General features: G+C 44.5%; 2 protein-coding genes and 3 non-coding genes across 10 annotated transcripts; 2 read left to right on the top strand and 3 right to left on the bottom strand.

Annotated features, from left to right (window-relative positions):
- Window positions 1–2,754: 2,754 nt before the first annotated feature.
- Window positions 2,755–2,827, bottom strand: Trnaf-gaa (transfer RNA phenylalanine (anticodon GAA)). The gene has a single exon. It is a non-coding gene; the product is annotated as a tRNA-Phe (tRNA).
- A 339-nt stretch (window positions 2,828–3,166) lies between these two features.
- On the top strand, window positions 3,167–3,238 carry Trnae-cuc (transfer RNA glutamic acid (anticodon CUC)). Its single transcript has one exon. It is a non-coding gene; the product is annotated as a tRNA-Glu (tRNA).
- A 2,657-nt stretch (window positions 3,239–5,895) lies between these two features.
- On the top strand, window positions 5,896–5,977 carry Trnal-aag (transfer RNA leucine (anticodon AAG)). Its single transcript has one exon. It is a non-coding gene; the product is annotated as a tRNA-Leu (tRNA).
- A 2,030-nt stretch (window positions 5,978–8,007) lies between these two features.
- Znf311 (zinc finger protein 311) lies at window positions 8,008–15,419 on the bottom strand. 6 transcript variants are annotated; one of them, XM_070024335.1, is made up of 6 exons: window positions 15,354–15,419; window positions 14,395–14,826; window positions 12,049–12,134; window positions 11,621–11,747; window positions 10,967–11,071; window positions 8,008–9,740 (listed from the first exon to the last, which is right to left on the bottom strand). In XM_070024335.1, exons 3-6 carry the CDS (start codon window positions 12,064–12,066, stop codon window positions 8,200–8,202), a joined length of 1,791 nt encoding a protein of 596 aa, XP_069880436.1. In that variant the 5' UTR covers window positions 12,067–12,134; window positions 14,395–14,826; window positions 15,354–15,419; the 3' UTR covers window positions 8,008–8,199. The 6 variants fall into 6 exon arrangements, with proteins under 6 accessions (XP_069880436.1, XP_069880435.1, XP_069880439.1 ...); XM_070024334.1 differs by having other exon boundaries at window positions 15,305–15,365; XM_070024338.1 differs by having other exon boundaries at window positions 11,621–11,787; window positions 14,555–14,826; window positions 15,305–15,365.
- Window positions 15,420–24,768: 9,349 nt separating this feature from the next.
- On the bottom strand, window positions 24,769–25,713 carry LOC138827827 (putative olfactory receptor 2W6). The gene has a single exon (XM_070023441.1). It carries the CDS (start codon window positions 25,711–25,713, stop codon window positions 24,769–24,771), a length of 945 nt encoding a protein of 314 aa, XP_069879542.1.

The following is a 25,713-nucleotide window of genomic DNA, read 5'->3' as shown; positions in this document are numbered from 1 at the left end:
GGACTTCCGCACGAAACCTGCCACACAGACTTCTAGTTGGATTGAAGAATATGGATACAGAGACATTTCACCAAAGAACTGTGTGTGTGTGTGTGTGTGTGTGTGTGTGTGTGTGTGTGTGTGCGAGAGAGAGACAGAGACAGAGACAGAGACAGAGACAGAAAGAGAAAGAGAGAGAGACACACACAGAGAGATACATAATGAACCTAAAAAGTTTCAATATCATCAGCATATGGGAAAATGCACATTACAGGCATACCAGACTTGATCAGTATTTGGGAACTACAAATCACAGCCCCTACACCTGTCTGGCTGGCTAAAATAAAAACAGTGGCAAGGCCAAATGCTGACGAGGCAGTGTGGATGGTTGATGGGAATATGAATTGGTATCGCTCCTCTGGAGAGAGTTGGCATTTCTTTAAAAAAACGAACAAATAGATATGCAACCATGACGACACCACCAATAATTGCATCTCACGATTTATCCTGGAGACATGACCATTTGTGTTCACACAACACCAAAACCTACGCACAAATGCTGATCTGTGGACAGCTTTATGCATGGTAGTCAAAAACTGAAAACAGCCCAAATGCCCTTCAAGGAATGGTGATAACACCCAGTTGCAAAATATTACACAGCAATAAAAAATAAGGGCACAAAGTGTTGATGTCTTCAGCCACCTGGATGGTTCTGTGGAGACCTGCAGAGAATGTAAACGGCCAATCACAATAAGGCGCACATATGTGCTATGCCGGGTCTGGATGTGGCTTGTCTCTCGTTTCCTGTGCTGGACGAGTCATGCACGGGGGAGGGGGGGTGGAGGAGGGATGTCTGGGAGAGGGTGGGATCTTTAAGAGAGTCTGTCAAGAGGTAATTATGTTATAAGGGGGCTTCCCTGGAAAGAGATTAAGGTAATTTCTCACGGAATCCTGATTAGCTTTCCAGAGAAAGTGGTTGTAAAAGCCCCTTCTTGGCTGTCACGTTTCCTGACATATGCGCTCTTTCATACATGTTCCCATGATGATGACATACATTATAATGGAATGAAGCTACCAAAGCCCTCTCAAGGCCCAATGCCATGGGGCTCACCGAGCTACCCCCTGCAGCTCCAGGAAAGGAGTTCCCCTTCCCACCTCTGTACAAAGAACTCATATTCCCAAATTTTGTTCTAGCAGTGAGAAGTAGACAAATATAGTATGATGGTGGTCATATAGTTGTTTTCTTTTTTTAAAAAACAGGCTGGCCTGGTACTCCACATGGAGCCTAAATTGGTCTTAACTCAATTCTCTGTCTCTTAGTGTTGTGATAACAGGATTAATGATAATCTGGATAGAATTACAGAAATGAAAAAGCAATTGCCAGAGGTTAATGCTGAGGTAGTAGAGAAATGGGGGTGGTTATGAAGAGGGTGACTGGAGGCTTGGTGGATGAAACAACTATTCTGTATTATGTTTTATTAATGCCAGTATTTGGATTTTTAATTTTCTGCTATAGTTTCATGAGATGTTGCCAGTGGAAGCCATTAGGCAAAAGGAATATGGAATGGCACTGTATTATAACTAACTGTGTGTGTACCTACAATTATTTCATTCTTTTAAATTTTATTTTTTTGTTGGCCATGGGGCTTGAACTCTGGGCCTGGGCTCTGTCCCTCAGTTCTTCAGCTCAAGGCAAGTGCTCTACCTCTTGAGCCACAGCGCCACTTCAGCTTTTCTGGTGGTTAATTGGAGATAAGAGGCTCACAGACTTTCCTGTCTAGGCTGGCTTTGAACGGCGATCCTCAGATCTCAGCTTCCTGAGTAGCTAGGAGTGAGTGTAGCTAGATGTGAGTGTCAGGCTTTTTAATTACATCATCATCATCATCATCACCACCACCACCACCACCGCCACCATCATCATTATTATTATTTTCCTCTTGGTACTGGGGTTGTAACTCAGCCTCTGGCTTTTTGACCCTGTACATAACTCTGCACAGGATACAAACCTATTGACAACTGAAACAGTTGTCATTTGAGCTTAGGATTCAATTCTCCATTCTCTTGCGACTGTATGTCTTTTGCCACCCATGCCTAGAAATGGCTGCTTCTTGGGGTGGGGGTGGGGTGCTTATTTCTGTTTTTATTTTTCATTTTTTAAAAAGGAATTGCTGGAGGCACTTCGAAGCAGAGGTTCCCTGGAATTGGAAGGCAGACTTCAGCTGATAAACCATTAACTGACAGGCTTGATGTGGGGATACACAGCATTCTTGCAACCATTTTGGTGGTGGGAGGAAAAATCTGGGAGAGCAAGACAGGAGTGCCTGCTGTGGAATTCAGGCCTTGGGCCAGAAAGGGCCATGGGGAGGAAGAGAGAGATCACTGTAGTGAATATTGCTCACATCGAACTTCATCTTTCCGCCTCTAGTTTTGTATTAGAAGCTGGCAGGGATTAAGATTTAGGGGAAAAGGACACCCAAGAGGTAGAGTCCAAAGTCCTGGGGGTAGGGGTAGAGGGTGTGTGTGTGTGTGTGTGTGTGTGTGTGTGTGTGTGTGTGTGTGTACTTGATAGCTTTAGCTTAAAACGCTGCATGGGAATGAAAAGATACGTTTGGAGAAACACGTGGAACAGAGCCGAGTTCAAACCAAGAAAGAGGATAGTAAAGAATACAGTAAAGAATACAAAAGTCAAACAAGAAGATTTCCTTCACTGTCTTTGATGAGATGCTAAATGTGACATGCAATGATGACAAGCTTTGTAGGCTAAAATTAAACCTCTGCCGAAACCCGGGATCGAACCAGGGACCTTTAGATCTTCAGTCTAACGCTCTCCCAACTGAGCTATTTCGGCTCCGCCCACGCTGTGCTAACAGTAAGACATAATGACTTTATCATTGACGTCTTCATTAACTTGTGAAGGAAAGACTTCGCTTTTATAAGAGCTTCTGTAGCGAGTTAGTCAAATACAACACTAACTCTAGGTTCAACCTACAGGTCCAGGCAGAAAGCCGGACACCATCCGTCCTCGTGCCTTTCGGAATTACTTTTCCGGCCTTCCCACCGTTTGTCGCGTCGTTGCTGGCTCGGAGCTGGGGGTCCGTGGCGTGAACGGAAAACGTCGCTGCACTTAGAGAACCATTTGTATGTAAGATTCAGCTTATATGGGTTTTGCTGAAACTCCTTAGCACCTTCCCTGGTGGTCTAGTGGTTAGGATTCGGCGCTCTCACCGCCGCGGCCCGGGTTCGATTCCCGGTCAGGGAAAGCAACACATCCACTGTTTTTTTTTTTTTTTAAACCTCAGCAATGAGTCTTCGACGTGGTGGAAACCAATGCTACCCAGCACTGTTTTGGATATGTAAGGAGCGTGCACGCGTGTGCGTGCGTGTGCGTGTGCGTGTGCGTGCGTGTGCGTGTGCGTGCGTGTGTTTAAGGCTGATCTGTTCACCCCCGGGATTCAGCTAGAGGGACCTCTCAGAGACGCTCTGCACTCGAGCTATCAGAAGGTCGCGGCTCCTTCGAGGTCGGATTGAGGACCCGATGGCTCCCGGTTTAAGGCTAGAACTGAGTTCAGGGCATGACAAATGCTGACGAGTCCCCGGCGGGTACGGAAGGGCCTACCGGAGCATGCCTCCGTCCGTGCGGTCGGGAAATCCAAGCAGAGGAGAGGACGCGTCGATCCCCAGGAATCCGGGAGAGCAGCTCCGGATCGCTTCTTAGGCAAAGCCGCTGGTCTGGCGCGGGACGGCGGCGGCTCCAGCACAGCCGGCGGGAAAGGCGGTCCCCGGGGTCTCCCGGGCGCACGCGCGCGCTGGGTCGCTGGGCGCAGAATCCCACCCGTCCCCATGGAAGTTCCTCCCCGAATCCAGTTGCGTCTGTGTTTTCTGAAGAAGCACGGCTGAGCCTCTCATTTCTCGGAATCTTAGGATCTGGGCGAAGCCGGACCCCTTGTCTACCCCTCGGCAAGCCTGATGATGATGATGAAGATGAAGATGATGATGATGATGATGATGATGATGATTTGCAGCTGTGGGAAACCTCCTCCTCCCCTTCTCTCCATTCCCTTTATCTGGAGCTCCTACAGGAATCTCTGTCTTTCCCTCAGGAGAGAATCTAGGGGAGAGGGAAAGAGGTGGTCTGGTTTTGGGGTCCGTCCTGCTTCGGCCCAGTACATTAGAAGTCTACTTTTAACTTTAGGAGTCTTATCTTTTCTGAGTCCAACCTTTACTCTTATTTCTTTCCTCAGTGCATTCCTCCAAGCAGGCCCTTCTAGAACTACACTAAGTTGGCTTCCTTAGCTATATGACCCCAGCATTTCTATCAGGACACTTAGTTGTAATAATGTAATAAACATGTCCCCTTCCTGACCGTTCTGAGGTCCCCTGTGGGCCTACAGACTGAACTGACACCCGCAGTCCTGCAGGGGTCAGTGTTTCTCCAGAATAGTCTCAATGGATTCCTGACCCCCCCCCCCCACTTGTTGAGTCAAGTTCTCTCAACAAACAAAACACTGTCATTTTTCTGTTTGTTTGATTTCTTTTTCCTCCTCTTCGTTTGTCATACAAAAATGCAAACACTGGAGAGAAAAATCAGTCCCTGGATGGATGCCCTTGATGAACCAAGATGAAGTTGACAAAGCACTGAGCCGATGAATACTTAGCAGGGGAGTGTGCTTGTTCTGCGTCCCTGTAGGTTCAAGTAGTTACAAAGCCGGCAGTCTCCCTGAAGCTCTGGCCCTCTTCCTTTAGAGATGTAGAACTGGTAATAGGCGCAGAGTCCTGAGAGGACAGGAGACTCCAGTTGGGAGTGGGGCAGATGGAGAGGGAAAGGACAGAAAGAGGGAGAGGAGATGTGTAGAATCTTTGTGCCGTACATAGACATTTTTAGCAAGTTCTCCAGGTGATCAAGTTTGTTGCCTCTCCTCTCCCCTGCCCCTCTCCTGCCATCATAAAATGCCGCGATGATTCTATCTTTGAAATCCTGATGTTTAGTTGGAAAAGGGAGCATGGGAGCAAAGGGAATAAATAAATGTAGTATGTGTTTGTCTAGATCCCCTCCCCCCCCCCCCCTTTTACACACAGCAGTTAGAGACTCTTGGCTCAGGATGTACCGAGGGGCAGGGAAAAGTGAGGCTTTAGCTTGAGGAAGAGTAGGGGTAACTATTTCTTGGGGAGGAGTCACTATTTTTTTTGTTAGTCATTATATTAATTTCCATAGGAAATACCGTTTGGAATTTGGTAAAAGCAACTAATTTTCTATTTGACTGGAAAGACTGTCAGCAACAGAAGCTGAAGAGCCACAAAAGATTAGATTTTTTTTTTCTTAGTCCCCAGTGGGAGTTGGGTCAAATTACACCTTGCTTTGGGCTAGTGATACTCATAGCATTTTCGGCAACGCGAATAGTAACTTTTGAGCTTCCTTTTGTGCAATCTTCTATCACAATTTGCATAAAGGCCTTTTATGCAAAGTCGTTTAGTCTTAAAGGGTTTAGATTTCCTTGACAGAAGGGAATCTTTTGACTCTAGAAGGAGCACTGCCACAAGAATTAAGAAGAGAAGCTCGGGAAGAACTTTATGTACCACCTTGTATTACAACAGGATTTAAACGATCTGAATTTTGACAAATTGCTGTTTCAAAAAAGAATAGCCCTAGGCCTTGTGCTCCACCTTGGGGATGTATTTGAGTGAGCTGGAAAATTGAGCTGTCACAGAATTGCAGCTCCCACGAGACGTAACTCTGCAGCACAGACAAGCCGCCCGCACTACCACTTGGGGCTTTCAGTCTGTGCTTGCAGGTCCCAGGTTTTAGGAGTTTCTTTGTGCACTTCTTTTGTTTGGGTGAAAATTAGGACCCAGAATAAGAGTGTAAAGAGGCTGCAGTTGCCTATAGGGAAAGTATGGAGCAAGCTGACTTGCAGGGGTGGTAGCGTGGCCGAGCGGTCTAAGGCGCTGGATTAAGGCTCCAGTCTCTTCGGGGGCGTGGGTTCGAATCCCACCGCTGCCAGGACTTTTAGCACTGAAAAGTTCCTGTCCTGCTTTATAAGGCATGCTTTATCCTGAACATTTCTCACACCCTCTTTCTGAGACTGTATTCTTCTAAGAATCAGATAAATACGGTTTTTGAGAGGTAAATATGATCCACACGCGGTGGCAGTGTATACTAACAGATAAGGAATGCAGCTAAAATGCTTTCATGGGACATACTTCCTCGTTGTGAATGAATGTCAGACCTCTGGAGTCTTACCTCAATGTGGATCCTACCAATTCCTCCAAATCGGTGCCTGCCCTTCCCCCATCCTCTTCTTAGTGTGCTCATTTCATGTTTGTGGCCCTCCTTACATGGACTGGAAGAGACTTAAGCAGTGCCTTGCCTTTCTGGTAACTGAATCGGCTTGGAGACCTGCACTTCTTGGCATCCACATCCCATGTGGGAATATCTGTGGACTTGGCATCTGTGTCCTATTGTCTAAATCTTTTGTTCTTGGAAGTTGCTTTCTCCTGAAAGCCTTCCCTGATCTCTTTCTGTCTCTTCCACCTGTTCTAGAGTTACAACTAGGGAGGAAACAGTACAAAGGAGCCCTATGCAATTTAGAATTCAGCACAGTTCTCCTAGGGCTCCAGGGCATTGTTGTTCTCCTCCAAAATTGTTGTGTGTAGGTCTTGAATGATGACCCATACTTAGAAGCGTGAAGAAACTAGAGAACACATGCATGATAAAATAGTCCAGTCACTAATAGATGCCCAGTGATGGTTGAGATCTATTTCCATGGGTTTGTATCTGTATAAGTTGTGAAGGGTTTCTACACTGTTTTCACTGATGGACAACCAATTTTCAATGTTCTATGGGCCTGGACATCACCTGTGATTCTAACACCACTGAGAGGCAATGCACATCCTATATTTAGGGTTTCAACCCTGAGAATCTGAAGATATAGTTCAGCATAAACTTAAAAAAACAACTGATTAGCATTGAAACCTAAGTTCTCCATATTGTGTTAGAATTGCTGAAATTCAGAGAAAAAAGGGAATTGGGGAAGGGCAGATTTAGAAATGATAGGTAATAAGTGTATACTGCTCAACCAATACTTTACACATGAAGGACCATGAAACCTGCTTAAGTTACAAATACTGCTCTATCTACCTGCATGATATGAATTCCTCTTTACTAGTAAGTTTATCTTTACAAGACTTTCTCTCATATCCATCCCTGTAGTTCTAGGAGGGAAATTCACCCCGAGAAAGTATAAAATTGTGAGTACCGATTGCTGAACTTTCCATTCATCTCTTCCATGTAGATTATCCTTAAAATAAATTTCAGGCAGTGGTGGCTGACATCTGTAATGCTAGCTGCTCAGAAGGCTGAGATATGAGGATTGATGTTTGAAACCAGCTGGGGCAGGAAAGTTCATGACTCTTTTTTTTTTGTCGGTCGTGGGGCTTGAACTCTGGGCCTGGGCACTGTCCCTCAGCTCTTCAGCTCAAGGCGAGCGCTCTACCACTTGAGCTACAGCACCACTTCCAGTTTTCTGGTGGTTTTATTGGAGATAGGAGTCTCACGGTCTTTCCTGCCTGGGCTGGCTTTGAACCGCGATCCTCAGATCTCAGCCTCCTGAGTAGCTAGGATTACAGGCGAGAGCCACCAGCGCCCGGCAGTTCATGACTCTTATCTCCAATTAACAACAAAAAAGCTGGCAATGGAGCTGTGACTCAAGTGCTAGAGCACTAAAGACTTGAGCAAAAAAGCTCAGGGACAGCACTTGGGCCCTGAGTTCAGGCCCTGGGACCAGCACAAAAACAAAGCAAACCTGGTGAATAGAAATAGTGTAGTCCTGAACTGAAATAGTGTAGGCTGTTCCAGCAAGTTATCTAATTTGAAGAGGGACACACCAATTTTACACACACACACACACACACACACACACACACACACACACACACACACACACACACACACACACACACGAGTCACCAAGTTATAGCTAGGCAGAAGTATCAGAAGACTGGGTCTTACCATTGGCATCTGAAGCTCTAGTATTTATTGTTATCAAGTGATTGATAAACTATTGGAAGTGAATGTGTTTGCTGAATAAGACGGGGCCAAGAAAGCATTTAATACCTAATATATGAAGAGGGACCAGTCTAAAAGGTAGAAGGAAAAATGGAAAGAATATTATACTCAGGCATGTGTGTGAAAACACTGATTCCTGAGAAGGGCTGGGGAAATGATCACTGGAGAGATTTTCCACTCTGATCAAGCTCATGTGTTCTCTGAACTCCATGTTTTCTTTTCTTATGTACACTAAGACTTGAGCTCACTCTGAAAGCTTTTCCACACTCCTTACACTTGTAAGGTTTCTCTCCGGTATGAACTCGCTTATGTCCAATGAGCGCTGAGCACTGGCGGAACGCAGTGCCACATGCATCGCAGGTGTATGGCTTCTCGCCTGTGTGGATTCTTTGGTGCTGCCTCAGCACTGAACTATGATGAAAGGCCTTTCCACACACCTCACATTTGTAAGGTTTTTCCCCAGTGTGGATTCTGCGATGATTGGTCAAGTTTGACTTCCAGCTGAATGCTTTGCTACACTCCAAGCACTTATAAGGTTTCTCTCCAGTGTGGATCCTTTGATGGATGGCAAGGCAGTGGCGGTCCTGGAATGTTTTCCCACAATCCCCACATGGATAGGGCTTTTCCCCTGTGTGTTCCCGCTCATGAGCCCTGCGCTTACTGTTATGGCGAAAGGCTTTCCCACACTGCTCACACTTGTAAGGTTTCTCTTCGCTGTGGATCTTGCTATGTCGGCTGAGCTCTGCCTTCGTACGGAAGGCTTTTCCACACTGCGGGCACCCAAAGTGTTTCTCCTGAGAGTGGATTCGTTTGTGTTTGCTTAGGTCTGAGCTCCGACAGAAGGCTTTCCCACATTGGTTACACTCATAAGGTCGCTCGCCGGTGTGGATTCTTGAGTGTTTGGTGAGATCTGAACTCCCACTGAAAGCCTTCCCACACTTCCCACATTTGTATGGCTTCTCTCCAGTGTGGATTCTGCTGTGGATGGTAAGAGCATGCTTGAACTGGAAGGACTTCCCGCAGTCATTGCATGTGTAAGGTTTCTTCCCAGTGTGGATCATCTGATGGATACTGAGATGGTTCCTGGTCTTGAAGGCTTTCCCACAATCCTGGCACTCATGGGGCTTCTCCCCACTGTGGGTTTTCTTATGTCGACAAAGAGCTGATCTGCTGTTAAAGGCCTTCTCACACTGAGTGCAGCCGAAGGGTTTCTCCCCTGTGTGGATTATCTGGTGCAGAGAACACTGCTTTCTGGTCTTGAATGCTTTCCCACACTCTGTACACACGTGAGGTTTCTCACCAGAATTCGTTCTTTCATGGAGGATTAGCTCTGAATGCCAGCTGAAGTTTTTGCCACAGTGGGTACATTCATGACATTTTTGGGCTGTATGGATGTTATCATATGGAATACATTTAGAGTTTGGATTGAAGTTGTGCCTAAGTACCTTCTTGTTTTTTTGTTTCTTGAAGGTTAATTCCCCAGAGCCTTCTCTTTCTTTTCTCAATTTCTCTCTTCTGGGCACATCCCCTCGATTCTCTAGCTGGTCATCTTGTATACACACCCCTCTAGCTGCAAGATCTTCAGCAATAATGTTAAGAAGATTTTTGTCATGTTTTACGCAGCAGACTTTTTGGTTTTCAAAAATCTCTTGTTCTAAACTTGTCTTCTCCTTCTCAGGCCATGGCTTGTCAGTTGACACTTACATGAGAAAAGAAAAAATGTAACATAATAAGTGAGAAGGGAGAAGTGATACAATATTGTGTGATGAGTAAATGACTTTAAAAAATATAATTTTAAGCCAGGTGCCAGTGCCTCATGCCTGTAATCTTAGCTAGCTAAGGAGGCGGAGATCTGAGGATCATGGTCCATGAGACTCTTATCACCAATAAACCACCAGAAAACTGGAAGTGGTGCTGTGGCTGAAGTGGTAGAGTGTTAGCCTTGAGCTGAAGAGCTGAGAGACAGCACCCAGGCCCAGAGTTCAAGCCCCAGGACTGACCCCCCCCCAAAAAAATCTATCTATCTATCTATCTATCTATAATTTTATTATTATTAAGGCATTATACAAAGGAGTTACCCATTTCATAATTCAGGTAATATGTACAATTCTCTTTTGGACAATGTCAAGCTTCCTTTGCCTTCCCTCCTCCACATTTTCCATATCATGTATATTGAATACTGTGATTGAATTTGTTCACTCTTCCTCCCTCCCTTTCTGCCCCCACCCCATGTAACATTCTGTCACCACTAGTTCTCAGTTTTAAGTGCTCAAGAGAGGGACATGAGAGGTGAGGAGAAGAGGGGGAAAGAGAGGAGAAGATGAGAAGATGAGGAAGGAATATAGCCTACACAGAGTCAAAAATGGCTGCTTGAAAGGAAACTGCACTGACATTGAATCTCCTGTGGGAAGAATCACACAGCAGACATGTGTCCATGTTAGCAGGACAGGATGGCACACACCTCTAATCCCAGCACTCAGGAAGCTGAGCCAGGAGGAGTGTGAGCATGAGTCTAGCCTGGGCTAGCAGGAAGTGGGAAGCCCGGAGTGCAGACCCTAGTGTGCATAAATAATTATAGAAATAATGAGAAGTTTATAGAATTTTAAATGCTTAAAGTTGAATCTTAAATTTTTAAATACTTTAATTACTTTTCAACTATTTCTCCATACTAAGTAGGCTATCCAGGTGAGTGATAGAGAAGCTGTCAGAGGGGAGCAGACTTTTCTGAGATTTTGTTTTTGAGGGTAAATATGATACGAATTAGATAATGCCACAATAATTGTTACTGGATTCTTTTCTCTAAGTATTCCTTAATGGATTTCCTTCCTGGGACATTCAGGATGGGTGATCCACCACTAAATATATTCTATGATCATTCTGTCCCATGGAAGATGGTTGGGCACTGGAAGCTTCTCTGTCGCTTACCTGGACAGGTACAGCTCAGGTACTCCTCATCCTGTGGATGCTGATTACAAGGCTTGGGTCTTTGCTCCAGATGGGAGATCAAAGGAGGTTTAGGAAACAGAAGTCCTGATAGCAGAAAAGGAGAAAGAATGAGTAGGACCACACAGAACTCTCTTAATACCTTCAGTCTCTCATTTGCATATGAAGACAGGAGGGGAGGGTCCACTTAGGTAGAGAAGAGGGTTTATTCTGGGATCTGGAAACAGGTAGAAGGACATGTTTGAGGGACTTTCTTAGAAAAGCCATACTCAGGAAGGCCCAGAAGAACAGTCACATCTTATTTTTAGGAAAATGGGATATCTGTACAGAAAGTTTTAGGTTGGTAGAAAGCAATTTCAACTAGGAGCTGAAGATATATCATTTAAGAGAAATTTGGAGGGTTGAGGAAGAAAGAACCCAAGGAAAATAGAAGGTGAAAAAAACAACTAGGATACTCAAAAAATTATTTGGTTTTATAACAAAGGCAACTCAAAACTCTAATTTTGGGTAAGATCCTGATGATGAAGAGGGCTATGACCTTCAATAGGAGACCCCATGTGTACCAAGAATATAGCCTTTTTTTTTTAATAAAAGGAAGGGAGAAAGCTCTAAACCAAGTGCAAGGGAGGACCTTACCAAGGAATATCATGTTGTCATAAATTTCCAACATCACATCTTTGTAAAGATCCTTTTGTGAGTAGGTCAGACTCTGCCACTCCTTGTTAGTGAAGTTCACAGCTACATCCTCAAATGTCATAGATTCCTGAAACAATATGTTCCTGGAGAAAGCCCCGTAGCTTCCTCTGGAAACAAAGGCAGTGGGCAGGTACTTTAGGAGAAGGCTTACAGAGGTGAAAGGCCTCTACACATCGGTGGCTATTTGGAATTTTGATAATGAAAATGAACAACAAATAAAACTGTCCATAAGTGGTTTGCCATCCAATAAAATGTGCCTCACAAGAGGGACATTTGGGAGTGATACAGCCAGAGAATGAAGTAAAAATAAGCTCATATTTAGGAGGCAGTGATATATTTTCAGGAGAAATGCAAGGGCCTCAGCTCACTTGGTCCTGGTTCAACATATCTGCTCCTGGCAGCTTTCCTTGACTTCTATCCTTAGTTAAGGCAGGATATGGAGGAATTTGTAGAGCTGAGGAAAGAAAAGTGAGTGAAGAGTCAGTTTAGAATGCCATTAATGAGAACTGCTCTTATTTCTTTAACAGATGCAGATGAATCTGCAGCTCTCACCCATGGGTTCAGTCTACTGCTTATAGAATATCCACTACTCCTTCTCTGATCTTCGTTTTCAGTATCAGACCCCTGGCATGGCAGCCATGCCAACTGTAAGGTCATGAGTCTCTTCTCTCTTACGAAATGTTTTTCTCTGGACAGTTTTTGTTGTATAATAACCTATCTACAAACACATTCAGAAAAAAAATATCCAAATTTGACTCTCAGTTTTAAGATAATCATTCTTCCTATACTGGAATATAGAAATCATTCCCTCAAAAAGACTTGGGGAGAGGAAGCTTGGCAAAGCTTCATATGCCTGTAGTTCTACAGACAATTGGGAGACTGAGGAAGGAGGATTTTGAGTTCAAGGCCAGTCTTCGCTACATAGCAACTTCAAGGCCATCATGGGTTAGATACTGAGAACCTTGTTACCAAGCAACCAAGCAAGCAATAAAAAAAAACAAAAAAACAAAAAAACACCCAATGTTGAGGTCATTGGTCTGTGAGACTCTGGGGTCACCTTTGTCCTCAGGATCCTTAAACTACCATTTGAGTTTAACCAAAACTTTAATTTAGAACTAAACTGACTCTATTATTATTATTATTATTATTATTTTGGGTCCAGTCGTGGGGCCTGAACTCTGGGCCTGGGTGCTGTCCCTCAGCTCTTCAGCTCAAGGCTAGCGCTCTACCACTTGAGCCACAGCGCCACTTCTGGCTTTTTTCTTTTTTTTGCTTATGTGGTGCTGAGGAATCGAATCCATGGCCTCAGGCATGCAAGGCAAGCGCTCTACCATTAAGCCAACTTCCCAGCCCGTCTCTATTATTATTAACCATTAATTATTATTATTACTGTTTTCCAGACAGAGTCTCATTATGTAGCTGAGGCTCACTTTGAACTTGCTACTATTCCTGGTTAATCTTGAACTAGTAATTCTCTTCCTGGGATTATTTGTATGCAACTCCATCCCCAGCACTCATAGTCATTTTTAAGCTAAAGAAATTAAAAGGTCTGTGTTCTCTCTCAAGTTACAAATAACTTGAAAGAAAGGCTCCATGTAAAATAATGACACATGAAACTATTTGTTCAAATGATATACAAGTATTTTCTTGGACGAGATTAATATATGTGTATGTTAGGTAACTGCTGACTTTCTGGTCTTGCAAATAGGAAACTTCAAAGAGTTAAGAGAATGAAGGTGAGAAGAATCAATTCATAACATATATTTATATATTTTAAAAAATGAAACACAATGAGTCCTCAAGTTTATTTTCTACTTCTAAATTTATAATAAATTTGTTCTATCCCATTGATATTCATTTGATCTGTTACGTAGTAGACATTTCAAGATTTCTCTTCTGAAAGACTCAACTATATACCTAGAAATATATACAAAAAAGGCTACTTTGGGGAGTCCTTAGTCTTCTACCAAAAAGATAGAAAAGCCTGATTTTTCTGGGCTTCTCTGGCCATACTGGCATTTGAACTGAGGGACTTATTCTGGCCAGGCAAATGCCCTGCCACCTGAGCCATGCCTGGTCCCTGTTCCTGATTTTGACTCCCCAACTACTAAATATCATCTGCTAGGTCTCACTTCTATCCATGCCTTTTATGCAAATCTTAACCACTTTCTTCTTCACATATGCCACCAAGAATACTTCTAAAGCTTGGCCTCTCATTAGTACATCTTCTGTCATTTTCCCCAGTGCTTCATGGGAAAGTCTTTATTCCCTCTTTTACCACTTAGTTTTATTTTTCTCAAGAACTTGTATCATTTAAAATTTTAAGGGTTTCCAAAAAGGTTTCCAGAAGTAATCTCTCTCTCCCTCTTTCTCTCTCTGACCCTCAAGAGCCCTCTATGTCCCTATTCTAATCTCAGCTGTCTTGACATCTGTATGTCTCAGCTTTATCCTCCAGTAGCTGGGTATCTGTGGCTATCCAAAGTAGCTTGCTTGATAGCCTTCGTGTCTCTTCTGAAAGCATGACCTATTGCAAGATGCAGAGTGAATTCCCTGATGGTGAAGAGATTAACTGGAAAGATGCAACCAACCCAAATTTTCTTCCAGAAATGCCAAAAGGGGAGAGAGAATGAGGGACTCTACCTGACTCACAGAAAATGCCTCCCAGAAATACCGAACATGGAGAGAAAATCGGGTTCCATACCTGATATACTTACCCAACTACTGTCTATATAACTTTAACGATCACCAAGTCAAGTAGGAAAACCAGTATCTGGAGAGAGCTCAAGTCCAGGCCCACCATCACTCCATGACTTTTATTCATGGACTCATTTTGTCTTCCTCCTTGTGATGTGCCACAGACTCTCCTCTTCTTACCTGCTGCATCTTTTCACCCAGGTGACAAGATGATCACTTTGATCACTCTTGCTTTGTTCCTGTTGTTCAGCTCCAACTATCAAACAAGCAACGGTGTGGCTCCTGCTGTAGCTGGCAGCCTCTCTCTGGGCTGCTCGTGTTGGTGGCGCCAGACAAAAGGTCCTTGCTGACCCACAGGGACGGTGCTATTTGGCTTGATACGTCAAACATGGACCTGGACTTGAGGTTTATCAGTAACATCAGGTCAGTTGTGCTTTCACATCTTGGTTTTCCTGCACAATTGGAGAAACGAGGCATGAGACGACAGCGAAAAGCTCCGCAGAGGAACGGAAGAATCATCTATGGGAGATCAGGGAGCCCAAGAAAGACAAACGGAAGATGTAAATATGACTATACTACAATCTCTACTACCACCAAACGGGTTTGTCTTGATCGCTTTTGCTCGCCCCAAACATGTGTGTCTGCCTTAGTCAACACTGGATTAAGACCGGTGCGAGCGAATCAATCTATGAACGGATGCTGAAGGAAAGGGGTCAGGGGACCCCAGGAAGCAAGAATGGGAGGGGGTGGGTACAATGGGAGAGAGAAGCCCAGAGTGGAAGGGACTCCTTTTCAAATGCAGAGCCAGAGCACCGCGAGGTGCTCGCCAGCCACAGGGGGGCCCCAGGGAGGAGGGGTCCAGAAGGCGGGCAGGGGGTGCCAGGCGCCTGCACCCACCACCCAAGTAGCAGCGCAGGGCCGCCTGCCTACCCCCGACCCCGAGCTGCAGACGCAGTCCCACGCGGGATGCCGCGCACACCTTCTCTCAGGGACTTTGCACAGAAATGAGAAGAGCCAATACTGAAGAACCTCCACTTCCGAGTCCGCCAACCGCCGCTTCCTGCGACGTTCTAGGAACCGCCACGACTCTCTGGTTACGCACCAGACTGGGGCGCGGCGGTGGGGGGTGGTGGGGGGTGGTGGGAGGTGGTGGGGGGTAAGGGGGGTGGGGGGCGGTGGGGGTGGTCAGCTCCCAGGGGGTTGTGCCAGGGTTCAGGGAGCGTGGGAAGAATGCAGGTTTGCAGGAAGGTGGTCACAGTGATTCTTACTATTCTGGAGGGAAGGCTGGCCAGGAATGGACAGTTTTGAGCTAAATCTACGTCCTCAAGAATTAAAAGGAATAAATTCTCTTAGCGAATTTTTAAGCCTGCTCCAATGTTGAGGCCTTTATGACAGGGAAGCGTATACACGTCCCACTTTCCCACATGATCTTACCCCTCAGATGGAAAACACAGCTTTGCCAAACTCGCTGCACTTATCTACTCTGTGTTCCTTGTTTCAGTATTTTAAAGCAACAATCCAACACCTTGTTTCAGTTAATCTCTTAAGCTTTCCGACAGACTCACCAGGGCAAAACCCGAGGTGACAAATATTTTCTCTTTATTCAATATTTAATTTGCACATTAGTATGGTTCTCTCTCTCATTCTCTCTCTCCCTGCCCACCCCCCCTCCAGTTCTGGGATTGAACCTAGAGCTTCACTCATTTAACCTTAATTTTCTTTTAGTTCAGATGCGAACTGCATTCTTCACTTGCCCAATATAAATAAATTATTGAATTAATATTTTAATCAAATTATTAAGTTCTTGAATAGGTTAGGTCAACTGTGTGGGCCTGGATGTGTTCCACCTATTGGCTTTCATTTTTCTTTTCTGTGCAGCAGGAAACACGTTTTTTGTCCCCACCCCCCCATCAACCTTACCTCTGATGGTTTTATCCATTAATGCTCTTTGACCAAAACAACCAATCCATTAGGTGTTGTTAAATTGTGAGTTATCTATTTCAACAAGTTTTTCTACATTTTGAAAGCTAAACTTCCTCTGTAAAGGACTTTCTTTAAACCATTTTAATAATCTAGTCTAATTAGGATACATTTACTTACATTATTTGTTTTGGGCTAATTCCAGTGGCTTGTTAAGGATTTACCCAAACATACTTTTACGTTAACCAGTGTTTCCATCCTCTTTATTTTCATTGTGCACTGAAAACAAATTTTTCTATTCAAGCCAGTCTGTTTCCCCAAACGGGGTAACAGCCCCAAATTAAGCTGAGCTATGTGTATTTCAGACAGCAAGCGGTTTTTCAGGGTCTAAAGGGTAGGGCCAAAGACAAGAATCATCTGCACATCCTAGAAGGGCTTGAAGCCCGTTACCATGGAAACCAGGGAGAGCCCAGCGGTCCTCGGTGCTGGGTGGCTCGGGTCTCTCAGATGTGGGAGGGGTCAGGGCTTCTTGGACCTAGGCTGGAGATGTCTTTTGGCTTCCTTGACCTCAATTCTGAAAACTCAGGACCTGAAAATGCTGCGGCAAAGCTGAAGAGCTGAGGCCGCTGGGCAGGTGGGCAGGAGGGCAGGTGGGCAGGTGGGCTTGGTGGGGAGCTCGGTGGGCCATGGGGTGCAGAGGTGAGGTGGAATGGGATGTGGGTGGTGCCTCCAGCCAGGCACCTTTTTCCTTTCCTCTTTTCTTCTGTTTCCCCCCTCCCCCTTCTTCATTTGCCCCTCATCCTTTAAACCATCCTTGAAAATTAAATGATTAAAGTTTTACTTGGCAAACAACTAACTTGAGTATGTCTATTTAGAACAGGCCGATGTAATTCTCAAACGACGCAGTCAAGTATTTTCTAGTATTATCCCAATCTTTAGGTAGCAACCTTACACTGTGAGAAGGGAATATGCTTATTCCTGTTGGCACAGCTGGTTAATTGGGGATAATAAAGCCCAGGTGGTCTGGTGTCCCGGATTTATGTTTTTGTTTTTGGATTGGTTGTGGGGCTTGAACTCTGGGCCTGTGCTCTGTCCCTGAGTTCTTCAGCTCAAGGCTTGTGCTCTACCACTTGAGCCACAGCGCCACTTCCAGTTTTCTGGTGGTTAATTGGAGCTAAGAATGTCACGGACTTTCAACCTCCCCCCCCCCCAGCTTTGAACCATGATACTCAGATCTCAGCCTCCTGAGTAGCTAGGATTACAGGCGTGAGCCACCGGTGCCCGGCCCGGTTTATACTTTTAATCTTGCTACTGCCCTAGTCCTAAAATTTGGATTTAACTTTCTTTACTCTGCACTATTCTTTTCTCTTTGCTCTATTCTTTGAGTTTTAAAATTGATGTGGCAGGGCTTCCATTCACGAAGTCTTTTCTCTTTTTCTCCTGATCTTTTTTTTTTTTTTTTTTTTTTGGTCATGAGGCAGAAGAGGGAGAAGTGTATCCCAGATGGCAATAAAACATTAGAAGGGAAGCTCTGAGTTATAAGTGTACAGCATACTGACTTTTCAGAGTAAATGCTCACACACAACCACCTACATTCCAAAACAACACATAGGAGGGTTTTAGCTTGTTAACAGATTGGGAAATGGGGCAAGTGTTACCAGGGAAGCAAGCTGAGCTGACAGCAGATGGTTCTAGTTTATGTGATTATAGTTTGTGTGTGTGTGTGTGTGTGTGTGTGTGTGTGTGTGTGTGTGTGTGTGTGTGTGTGTGTGTGTGTGTGTGTGTGTGTGTGTGTGTGTGTGTGTGTGTGTGTGTGTGTGTGTGTGTGTGTGTGTGTGTGTGTGTGTGTGTTTCCAGGGCTGAGGACTGAACCCAGGGCCTGCGCACTGGGCGGGAGCCCTTCAGCTGGGCTAGACCCCCAGTCCCATAGTTTGTGTTTTCAGCACATATTGGGAAAAGATTAATAGATTCAAGGGAAATATCCCTTGCAGAACTGGTCCAGAATGGCTACACTGATTACTTTCTCCTCTCTCAGCATCTGCCTCCCCTGCCTCTCTCTGTGTTGGCTTGTGAAAATCACCATGAAGGCAGAGCACAGGAAGAGGCACTATGGGTCAGCCATTCCCTGGTAAGCTTGGCTTTAGTCTCTCTTCCTGGATAGTGATACTTTTTCCTGAAGAAAACCAGTTATAATTTACACCCTCAGGGTGGTGTTTGATAATCCACTCTAAGGTTTATATATTTAGTCTTTAGTTTTATTTAATGGTTTAACTCTTTTAGCGTATCCCCTAATGTCCTTATAGTTTTCCCTTTTGTTCCCCTCTACCCTTTCCGTAACCTTTAATAATGTTGTAACACTTTAGCCAGATCTCCTTGTTTATTTATTTATTGTTGTGCTGGTCCTGTGGCTTGAATTCAGGGCAGGAGCACTGTCCCTGAGTTTTTTTGCTAAAGCCTCATGCACTACGACTTGAGCCACAGCTCCACTTCCAAGCTTTTTGGTAGTTAATTGGAGTTAACAGTCTCATGGCCTTTTCTTCCCCAGAGCTTGCTTTGAATCTCGATCCTCAGATCTCAGCCTCCTGAGGCCTTAGGATTGTAGGTGAGGGAGCCACCAGTGAGCAGCTCCTTATTTCTTTTATTGAAGTCACTATGAGACGATTCCCAGGATAATAAGTCTTTATTATTTCAGGAGCTGGTGATGTTTGAAGACATAGCTGTGTATTTCACCCAGAAGGAATGGATGTGTCTGATTCCAGCTCAGAGGGATCTCTATAGGAATGTGATGCTTGAGAATTATGAGAATTTACTTCTATTAGGTAAGGGCTTCCTTCACCCACTTTGGTTTTGCTTTACTTTTTTAATCCATCAGAAATGATTACCTTAATTAGAAAAAAACAGACAAGCCTTGTTAAAAATGTGTCTTTCAGAGATAGAAAGTTAGTTCCCTGATTTGGTTTCCTGTGATATGTCATGAATTTGTTGTTTTGAGAGGCTGATTTATTGACTTCTTACTGATGATATGTTTAGAGCTATGTTCTGTAGGAGTTTTAGTCTTTGGGAAATTGCATCCTCTTACCTTCCTTACAAGGAACATTCCAGTTTTCAAAACCTGCTGTGATCTCCCAGCTGGAGCAGGTTTGGGAGTCCTATGTTCCTGATCCACAAGCAACTGAGATTCCCGGAAGCTCCTGTGCAGGTGAGCATGAAGATTCGAATGGAAGTTTCTACCTTATGCCTTCCTTCTTTATCTTGCTAGTATAAGGACACAATGTATAAATCATTCTTAGGTAACAATATTGAACTTGCAATTTTTAGAAAGATGATTAACCACAATCTGCAATCACTCAAAAGCATATGAGTCCTTTGCATCCCAGCTCACTTTATTTTTTTTTTTACCACTTTAGTTATAATCATCATTTTATCATACTCTTACCCCACCACCCTTAGACTTCCCACAAGGGTAGCAATGGTCAATTTGTGCAATGAGATCTTTATTGCTGTTATCCAGTATCCTTTTCAAAAGGTCTACCGGTCTACTAGAAAGTATCTCCTTGAATGCCATCCCAGGACACCTATGTCTGAATCAGTAGGAGTACATGTTAGCATTAGATATTGTTGAGCTCTCTAATGGGATCTTTGGAGATACAATCTATTCTTTTAGCTTCATTTAGTTTATTTAGGTCCACTTCTGGTTTTCTGGTGGTTAATTGGTGATAAGAGTCTCATAGACTTTCCTTTTCTGGGCTGGTTTCACCACTTGATCCTCAGATCTCAGCCTCCTGAGTAGTTAGGATTACAGGCATGAGCCACCAGTGCCTGGCTAGGCTTAGAGAAATCCACTCCCAGCTCAGTGTTCTTTCTCCACATTGTCAGCATCTTCCCTCCCCTCCCCCAACTTCAGTAAAGTGTTCCCCCCCCACTTTTCTCCCTTTTCTTTTATTCTTTTTCTTTTATATTCTTGTTTCTTTCTTAGGATGAAGACAAGGGGTGAGCCATCAGTTGAAATGACTTTTGGAAACGAGGTAGCAAGCTGGGTCACCTTGAAAAGTACCAGAAGAATCAACGTGGAAACTCTGTAGGAGAATCATTAAAAAATAAGAATACACATTCTATGGAGGCAAATGACAAAGAGAAAGAAATTCTGAGGGGCATGCCAGGACTGAAGGGTCAAGATTTAAGGGAAAGGTCAAGCATGAGCTCAGGTGATGTAGTGTACAAGAGAATTCCTAGTGGGCACAGTGTTTGTGAAGGCAGCACAGGCTGTGAACATGTACAGTGTTGGCAGCCAGGCCTTGTTCCTCATGAGGAAATGAATGTCAGGAGAGGCCTTGTGAAAATGCTGAATTTGGGAAAGCCCCCAGGGTGACATCAACCCTCGTCCTGCAGAAAAGAATCAAGAATCACGGAGGAGAGAAGCTGTGAAGAGCGTGGGAAGGCCTTTAGCCAGAGCTCTGCCCTGACCCAGCATAAAAAACTCCACTCCAGAGATGGGCTGGGAAGGTGGCTCAGTGGTAGAGTGCTTGCCTCGCATGCATGAAGCTCTAGGATTGATTCCTTAGTGCCACATAAACAGAAAAAGCTACAAGTGGTGCTGTGGCTCAAAGCTGAATTGCTGAGAGATGGCACTCAGGCCCAGAGTTCAGGATCCATGACCCACAAACAAACAAAAACACAGCAGAGATAAACCATATCAGGAATTCAGATCTCACCAAACACAAGAGAATTCACACAGGAGAAAAGCCCTACCAGTGCACGCAGTGTGGGAAGGCTTGCAGCTGCAGCTCTGACCTTACCAAACAAAATAATTCACACCTGGGAGAAGCCATATAGTTGTAACCAGCGTGGGAAAACCTTTGTAGGGAAGTCAGACCTGATGAAGCACAGACAAATCCACATGGGGAGAAGCCCTATGAATGCTAGCAGTGTGAGAAAACCTTCAGTTACAACTCAGGTCTGATGCCTCACAACAAAGTCCATAATGAAAACCCTTTGGATGTAGTAGATTTGGGAAGACATTTCATCAAAGCTCAGGACTTAATGTACATAGAAGACTTCACACAGGGGAGAGACCATACACGTGTGAAAAGTGTGGGAAGCTGGGCACCGGTGGCTCACACCTGTAATCCTAGCTACTCAGGAGGCTGAGATCAGAGGATCACAGCTCAAAGCCAGCCCGGGCAGGAAAATCTTATCTCCAATAAACCACCACAAAACTGGAAGTGATGTTGTGGCTCAAGTGGTAGATTGCTAGCCTTGAGCTGAAGAGCTGAAGGGCAGCACCCAGGCCCAGAGGTTAGCCCCAGGACCGACAAAAAGAAGTGTGGGAAAGCTTTCCGAGTGAGCTCGGACCTTAACTAATGGGCATAAGAGAAGAAAACACAGTGAGGAGAAATCCCCCCAGTAAGAAAGTAACGAACCACAGAGTCCACTGTTTTTTCCTAGTCTCCTCCCCATCTACTTCTGCTCAGTGTTGATGCCAATGACTGCTTGCTCTGCGGGAATGTATCATTATTTACCATTGTGTCTTTGTCCTCTGCATGTTCTTACTCACACTTACCCTACTTTGCCCCAGAGCCCTTAATAACTTCTAATATACAGTGCTTTATGGTATTTATTTATTGTATTATCTCAGTGCTTTATTTATGGAAATTATTTATTGTGTATATGATCTCAGGGTATATACAGAATATAAACACGCAATCAGGGAACTTTGTCATTGGTGGATTGGTGGATTATTCTAAGTCCAAATAATGCTTTGATCTTACCTCTGTGGCCACAGAATGTTTATTGTGAATAAGCCACATGTGCTGAATTTCTGTATTTGGCCGGGCATCTGAAGGAATATCGGGGAAGGAGAAAAATAAATATCTGCATATATACCACCACCTGACCTGAGAGTCTGCATCCTTTTATCGAGAATATCAGTGAGTGATGTCAGTGCTAACATTTATTGTGAATCTGTTCCTTACCATATAGGTCTTGTCATTATTGCCTTCCCATGGGGTAGACGCTAGACACACCCTCAGAGGAGCCTATAGTAGTATTTAAAACTGCAAGTCAGGTTCATAACTAGGGAAGTTGAATAAAGAAACCATTTGAACTTGTTTTGGATAAAAGGGTGGAACATTGTGAATGGGACATATTGATCAGAACACATAGATGTGTAGAGATAGAACAATGGAATTCCCCTCTGTGTAGTGTAAGATAATAAAAAGAAGTGCAAGTCAAATAATGGCCCTTAAAATTCTCCAGGGGCTTCTTATCACTTTTTAAGAAGTGGATCTCACTCCAGAATACTTAGGAAGTGAGCTAGGTGGAATTGGAAAGAGGGGCTTCCTCTAATCTCAGATTTCCCAAGGACTGATTGTTGCTAGCAACCTGATACAGCATGTCTGGATATTGGAGCTGAAGACACGGAAAAGACAAGGAGTTAAGCAAGTGGGGACTATGGGGTACAAGGCTCACCAGCTCTTGAACCCTGGGCTCTTGGAAGCAAGTCTATTTAGTTCAGTACAGGAAAGGTTACTGTAGGTATGTGCAGGAAACAAGGTATCAATCATGGTTGTAATCATGAACACGAGACACAGTTGGTCTACACAGTAATCTCTAACTCCCTTGTTGCTAGGGAGCAGAGGGAAGCTGTGAACATTTTCAAAATCCACAACCATCACATAAACAGTCTTATTCCCACTGTCTCAACTTCATAGAGTCCAAACAACTCGAACTTAAGCATCATCAGGTCCAGTCAATGGTGATGTAGACATCCATTTTGCCCGCATGTTTAGCAATGGTTGATTATTGAGCTAATTTCAAAACATTTAAGACTAGGAGCAGGAGGTGTGGCTCCTTCAGCTTTTCAGGCACTAGAGTGCTTTGGAAAGTATTTCTACAGGGAAAATACTGCCTCACTGCATCAGGCTCACTAATTCCTGATGCCTCAGAGTAGTCTCTAGCCTTTCAGAAGGTTCAAGAACTTTGGAGGACAATGCTATGTTCTGTCACCCTGATCCTGCCTTATCAGAGACCTGTCATGGTGGCTGTTACTGCGCTGCCACATTGACTCCTGTCCTGTTTCTTTTCCTCCCCCCAAAGATCCTGGGAAGTCATTCAGGAAAGATTGGGATTGCAGTGGCCCCTCTCCCATTTACTAATGCTTCTTCACCCAAGAGACACTCGAAGTGATTGTAAGGCTAACGACATCAGAAAAGGGTATTCCGGGAGAAGACACTGGAGATAAATGGGGTCTTCGGGCTACAATTTGTCCTGCAGCCCAGATGTTTCAGTGTCAAGGGGCGTGGGGAGAGGGGAGCTTGGAGAATGGAAATCCAGAACGTCAGTGACCAGGGCGCCTCTTATTTCAATGCTCATTCATTCACAAGCTATTTTAGTCTTCCTAGCTCTCTCCTCCCAGTCCCAGAGAAAAGTATCCGAAGGTCGTACTGGTCACTATACAGAAGTCTGGGAAAAGGTGTCCTTTAGTCTTGGGAAGGAGAGCGCGCAGTCGGTGCGCCCTCCACGCCTTTTGCTTTGCTTTTGTTTCCTGTTGGATGAAAACACTGACCACAAGTGTGGGAATCTCTAGGAGGCAGAGGGCAATGGGGTCACGGCCACCAGAACCTCCCTATTGGAGCAATTCTGCCAGTCCCTGGATTGCAAGCATTCTGCTGGAAGGGACTGGTTTTCAGATCCGAAGACCTGAAAACTAGGGCCAGTGTTACTTCATGTTCGCCAGGACCACTGAAAGAATTGCCACGGCAAGGGAGGGAAAGTCTTCTGGGACCGTCATGGCCTGTGCAGATCTGGAACAATCATTTCTACTGTTTATTTTTTCCAACAGCGCCACCTTGCGTCCATAAGAATAAAAGGCAGCAATGGAAACCCCTGTGCAAACTGATAAAAACTCACTTTTGGAATCAGAAATTTGGAGAACATTCAGGAAGGGGGGAAGCCCCAAATAGAAACACTATGTTTTTATTAAGTTCTACTGTCTAAGTGAGGGCTGATGAATTGAATGCTAATAGTGATAAAGGAGAACCATGGGCCACAATTACCTTCTGGAGAACTGAGACCCAGAATGTCAGCGGTCAGAGTGCCCCACAGTAATAAGGAAGCTTTTCATATTGTTCCCACGTGCATTGCCAAAGCTAGATGCTCTCCACATTCTCATATCAGCAAGGAAAAAATGCATGGGGAAAAAAGAAGTTACACTTTGTAGATCTATGGTTCTGTACCTACCATATTTTGTAGCTACATATTTGACAGTGATGTTTGACTAGTTTTTGATGTCTAGGAATTGTATATTATCATGGATCTCTACCTGCCTCACATTTCCTGGTACTTCTCATTTATTAAAAGTTTAATAAAATCTTGGTTAAATTGCTGATAAATTAAGATAACCGGTGCAGATTCTGTTGTGGAAGGCCATTATTTCTTTAGTTTCCCTACACTCTGGTAGGAGATTTCCATTTGCTTCACACTTTTGAGGAACACTTGTCCATTCCCAGTACTCTGCTCAGAGCACTCTTTACATCTTTGTTTCTTAAAGTATAGATCAGAGGATTCAGGCTGGGTGTGACGATTGTGTAAAAGAGAGTGAAGAACTTCCCTTCATCTTGGGACTTGGTTTTCTGTGGCCTCATGTACATGTAAATGAGTGTCCCATAGAACAGAGTCACTACTGTGAGGTGGGAGCCACAGGTGTTCAGGACCTTTCTCCACCTGCTGGCTGACTTGATCCTCATTACAGCTTGAGTGATGACTCCGTAGGAGATGAGAATCAGTGACAGAGGTACTAGAAGAAATATAACTCCAAGAGTAAAGACGAAAACCTCAATGACTCTTGAATGGACACAAGCCATCTTGATCAATGCTGGCATCTCACAGAAAAAATTATCCACTAGACGGTGGCCACATCTTGGCAACTTCAATGTCAAGGAGCAAAGAATTAAGGCACTTCCCAACCCCCCCAACCAGGAGATCAGCACCATCCTGTGGCAAAGCCCAGGGTGCATGATGACCATGTAGTGGAGAGGCTGGCACACAGCAGCATAGCGGTCATAGGCCATCACAGCCAAGAGAAGACATTCTGTGGCTCCCAGATCAAGGGCGAAGAAGAACTGGAGTGCACAGCCTCCGTATGTGATAGATTTTGTTGGGCCCCACAGATTTACCAGCATCTGGGGGATGATGCTAGTGGTATAACAGAGGTCCACAGCAGACAAATTAGACAAGAAGAAATACATGGGGGTGTGGAGCTGGGCGTCTAGATAAGACACCAGGATGATGGCTGTGTTTCCTAACAGAGTCACCAGATAGAAGATGAAGACAGCCACGGAGATGATGCGCTCCAGGTGAGGTCGATCAGAAAACCCCAGAAGGATGAAGTCTGTTCTGGAACTTCCATTGGTTGTTTCCAT

This window comes from Dipodomys merriami, unplaced genomic scaffold, assembly GCF_024711535.1.
Source record: "Dipodomys merriami isolate MVZ:Mamm:240054 unplaced genomic scaffold, mDipMer1.0.p SCAF_16, whole genome shotgun sequence".
Lineage (NCBI taxonomy): Eukaryota > Metazoa > Chordata > Mammalia > Rodentia > Heteromyidae > Dipodomys > Dipodomys merriami.
Note: the sequence above shows the minus strand (reverse complement) of the source record. Positions and strands in the feature narration are given on the sequence as shown.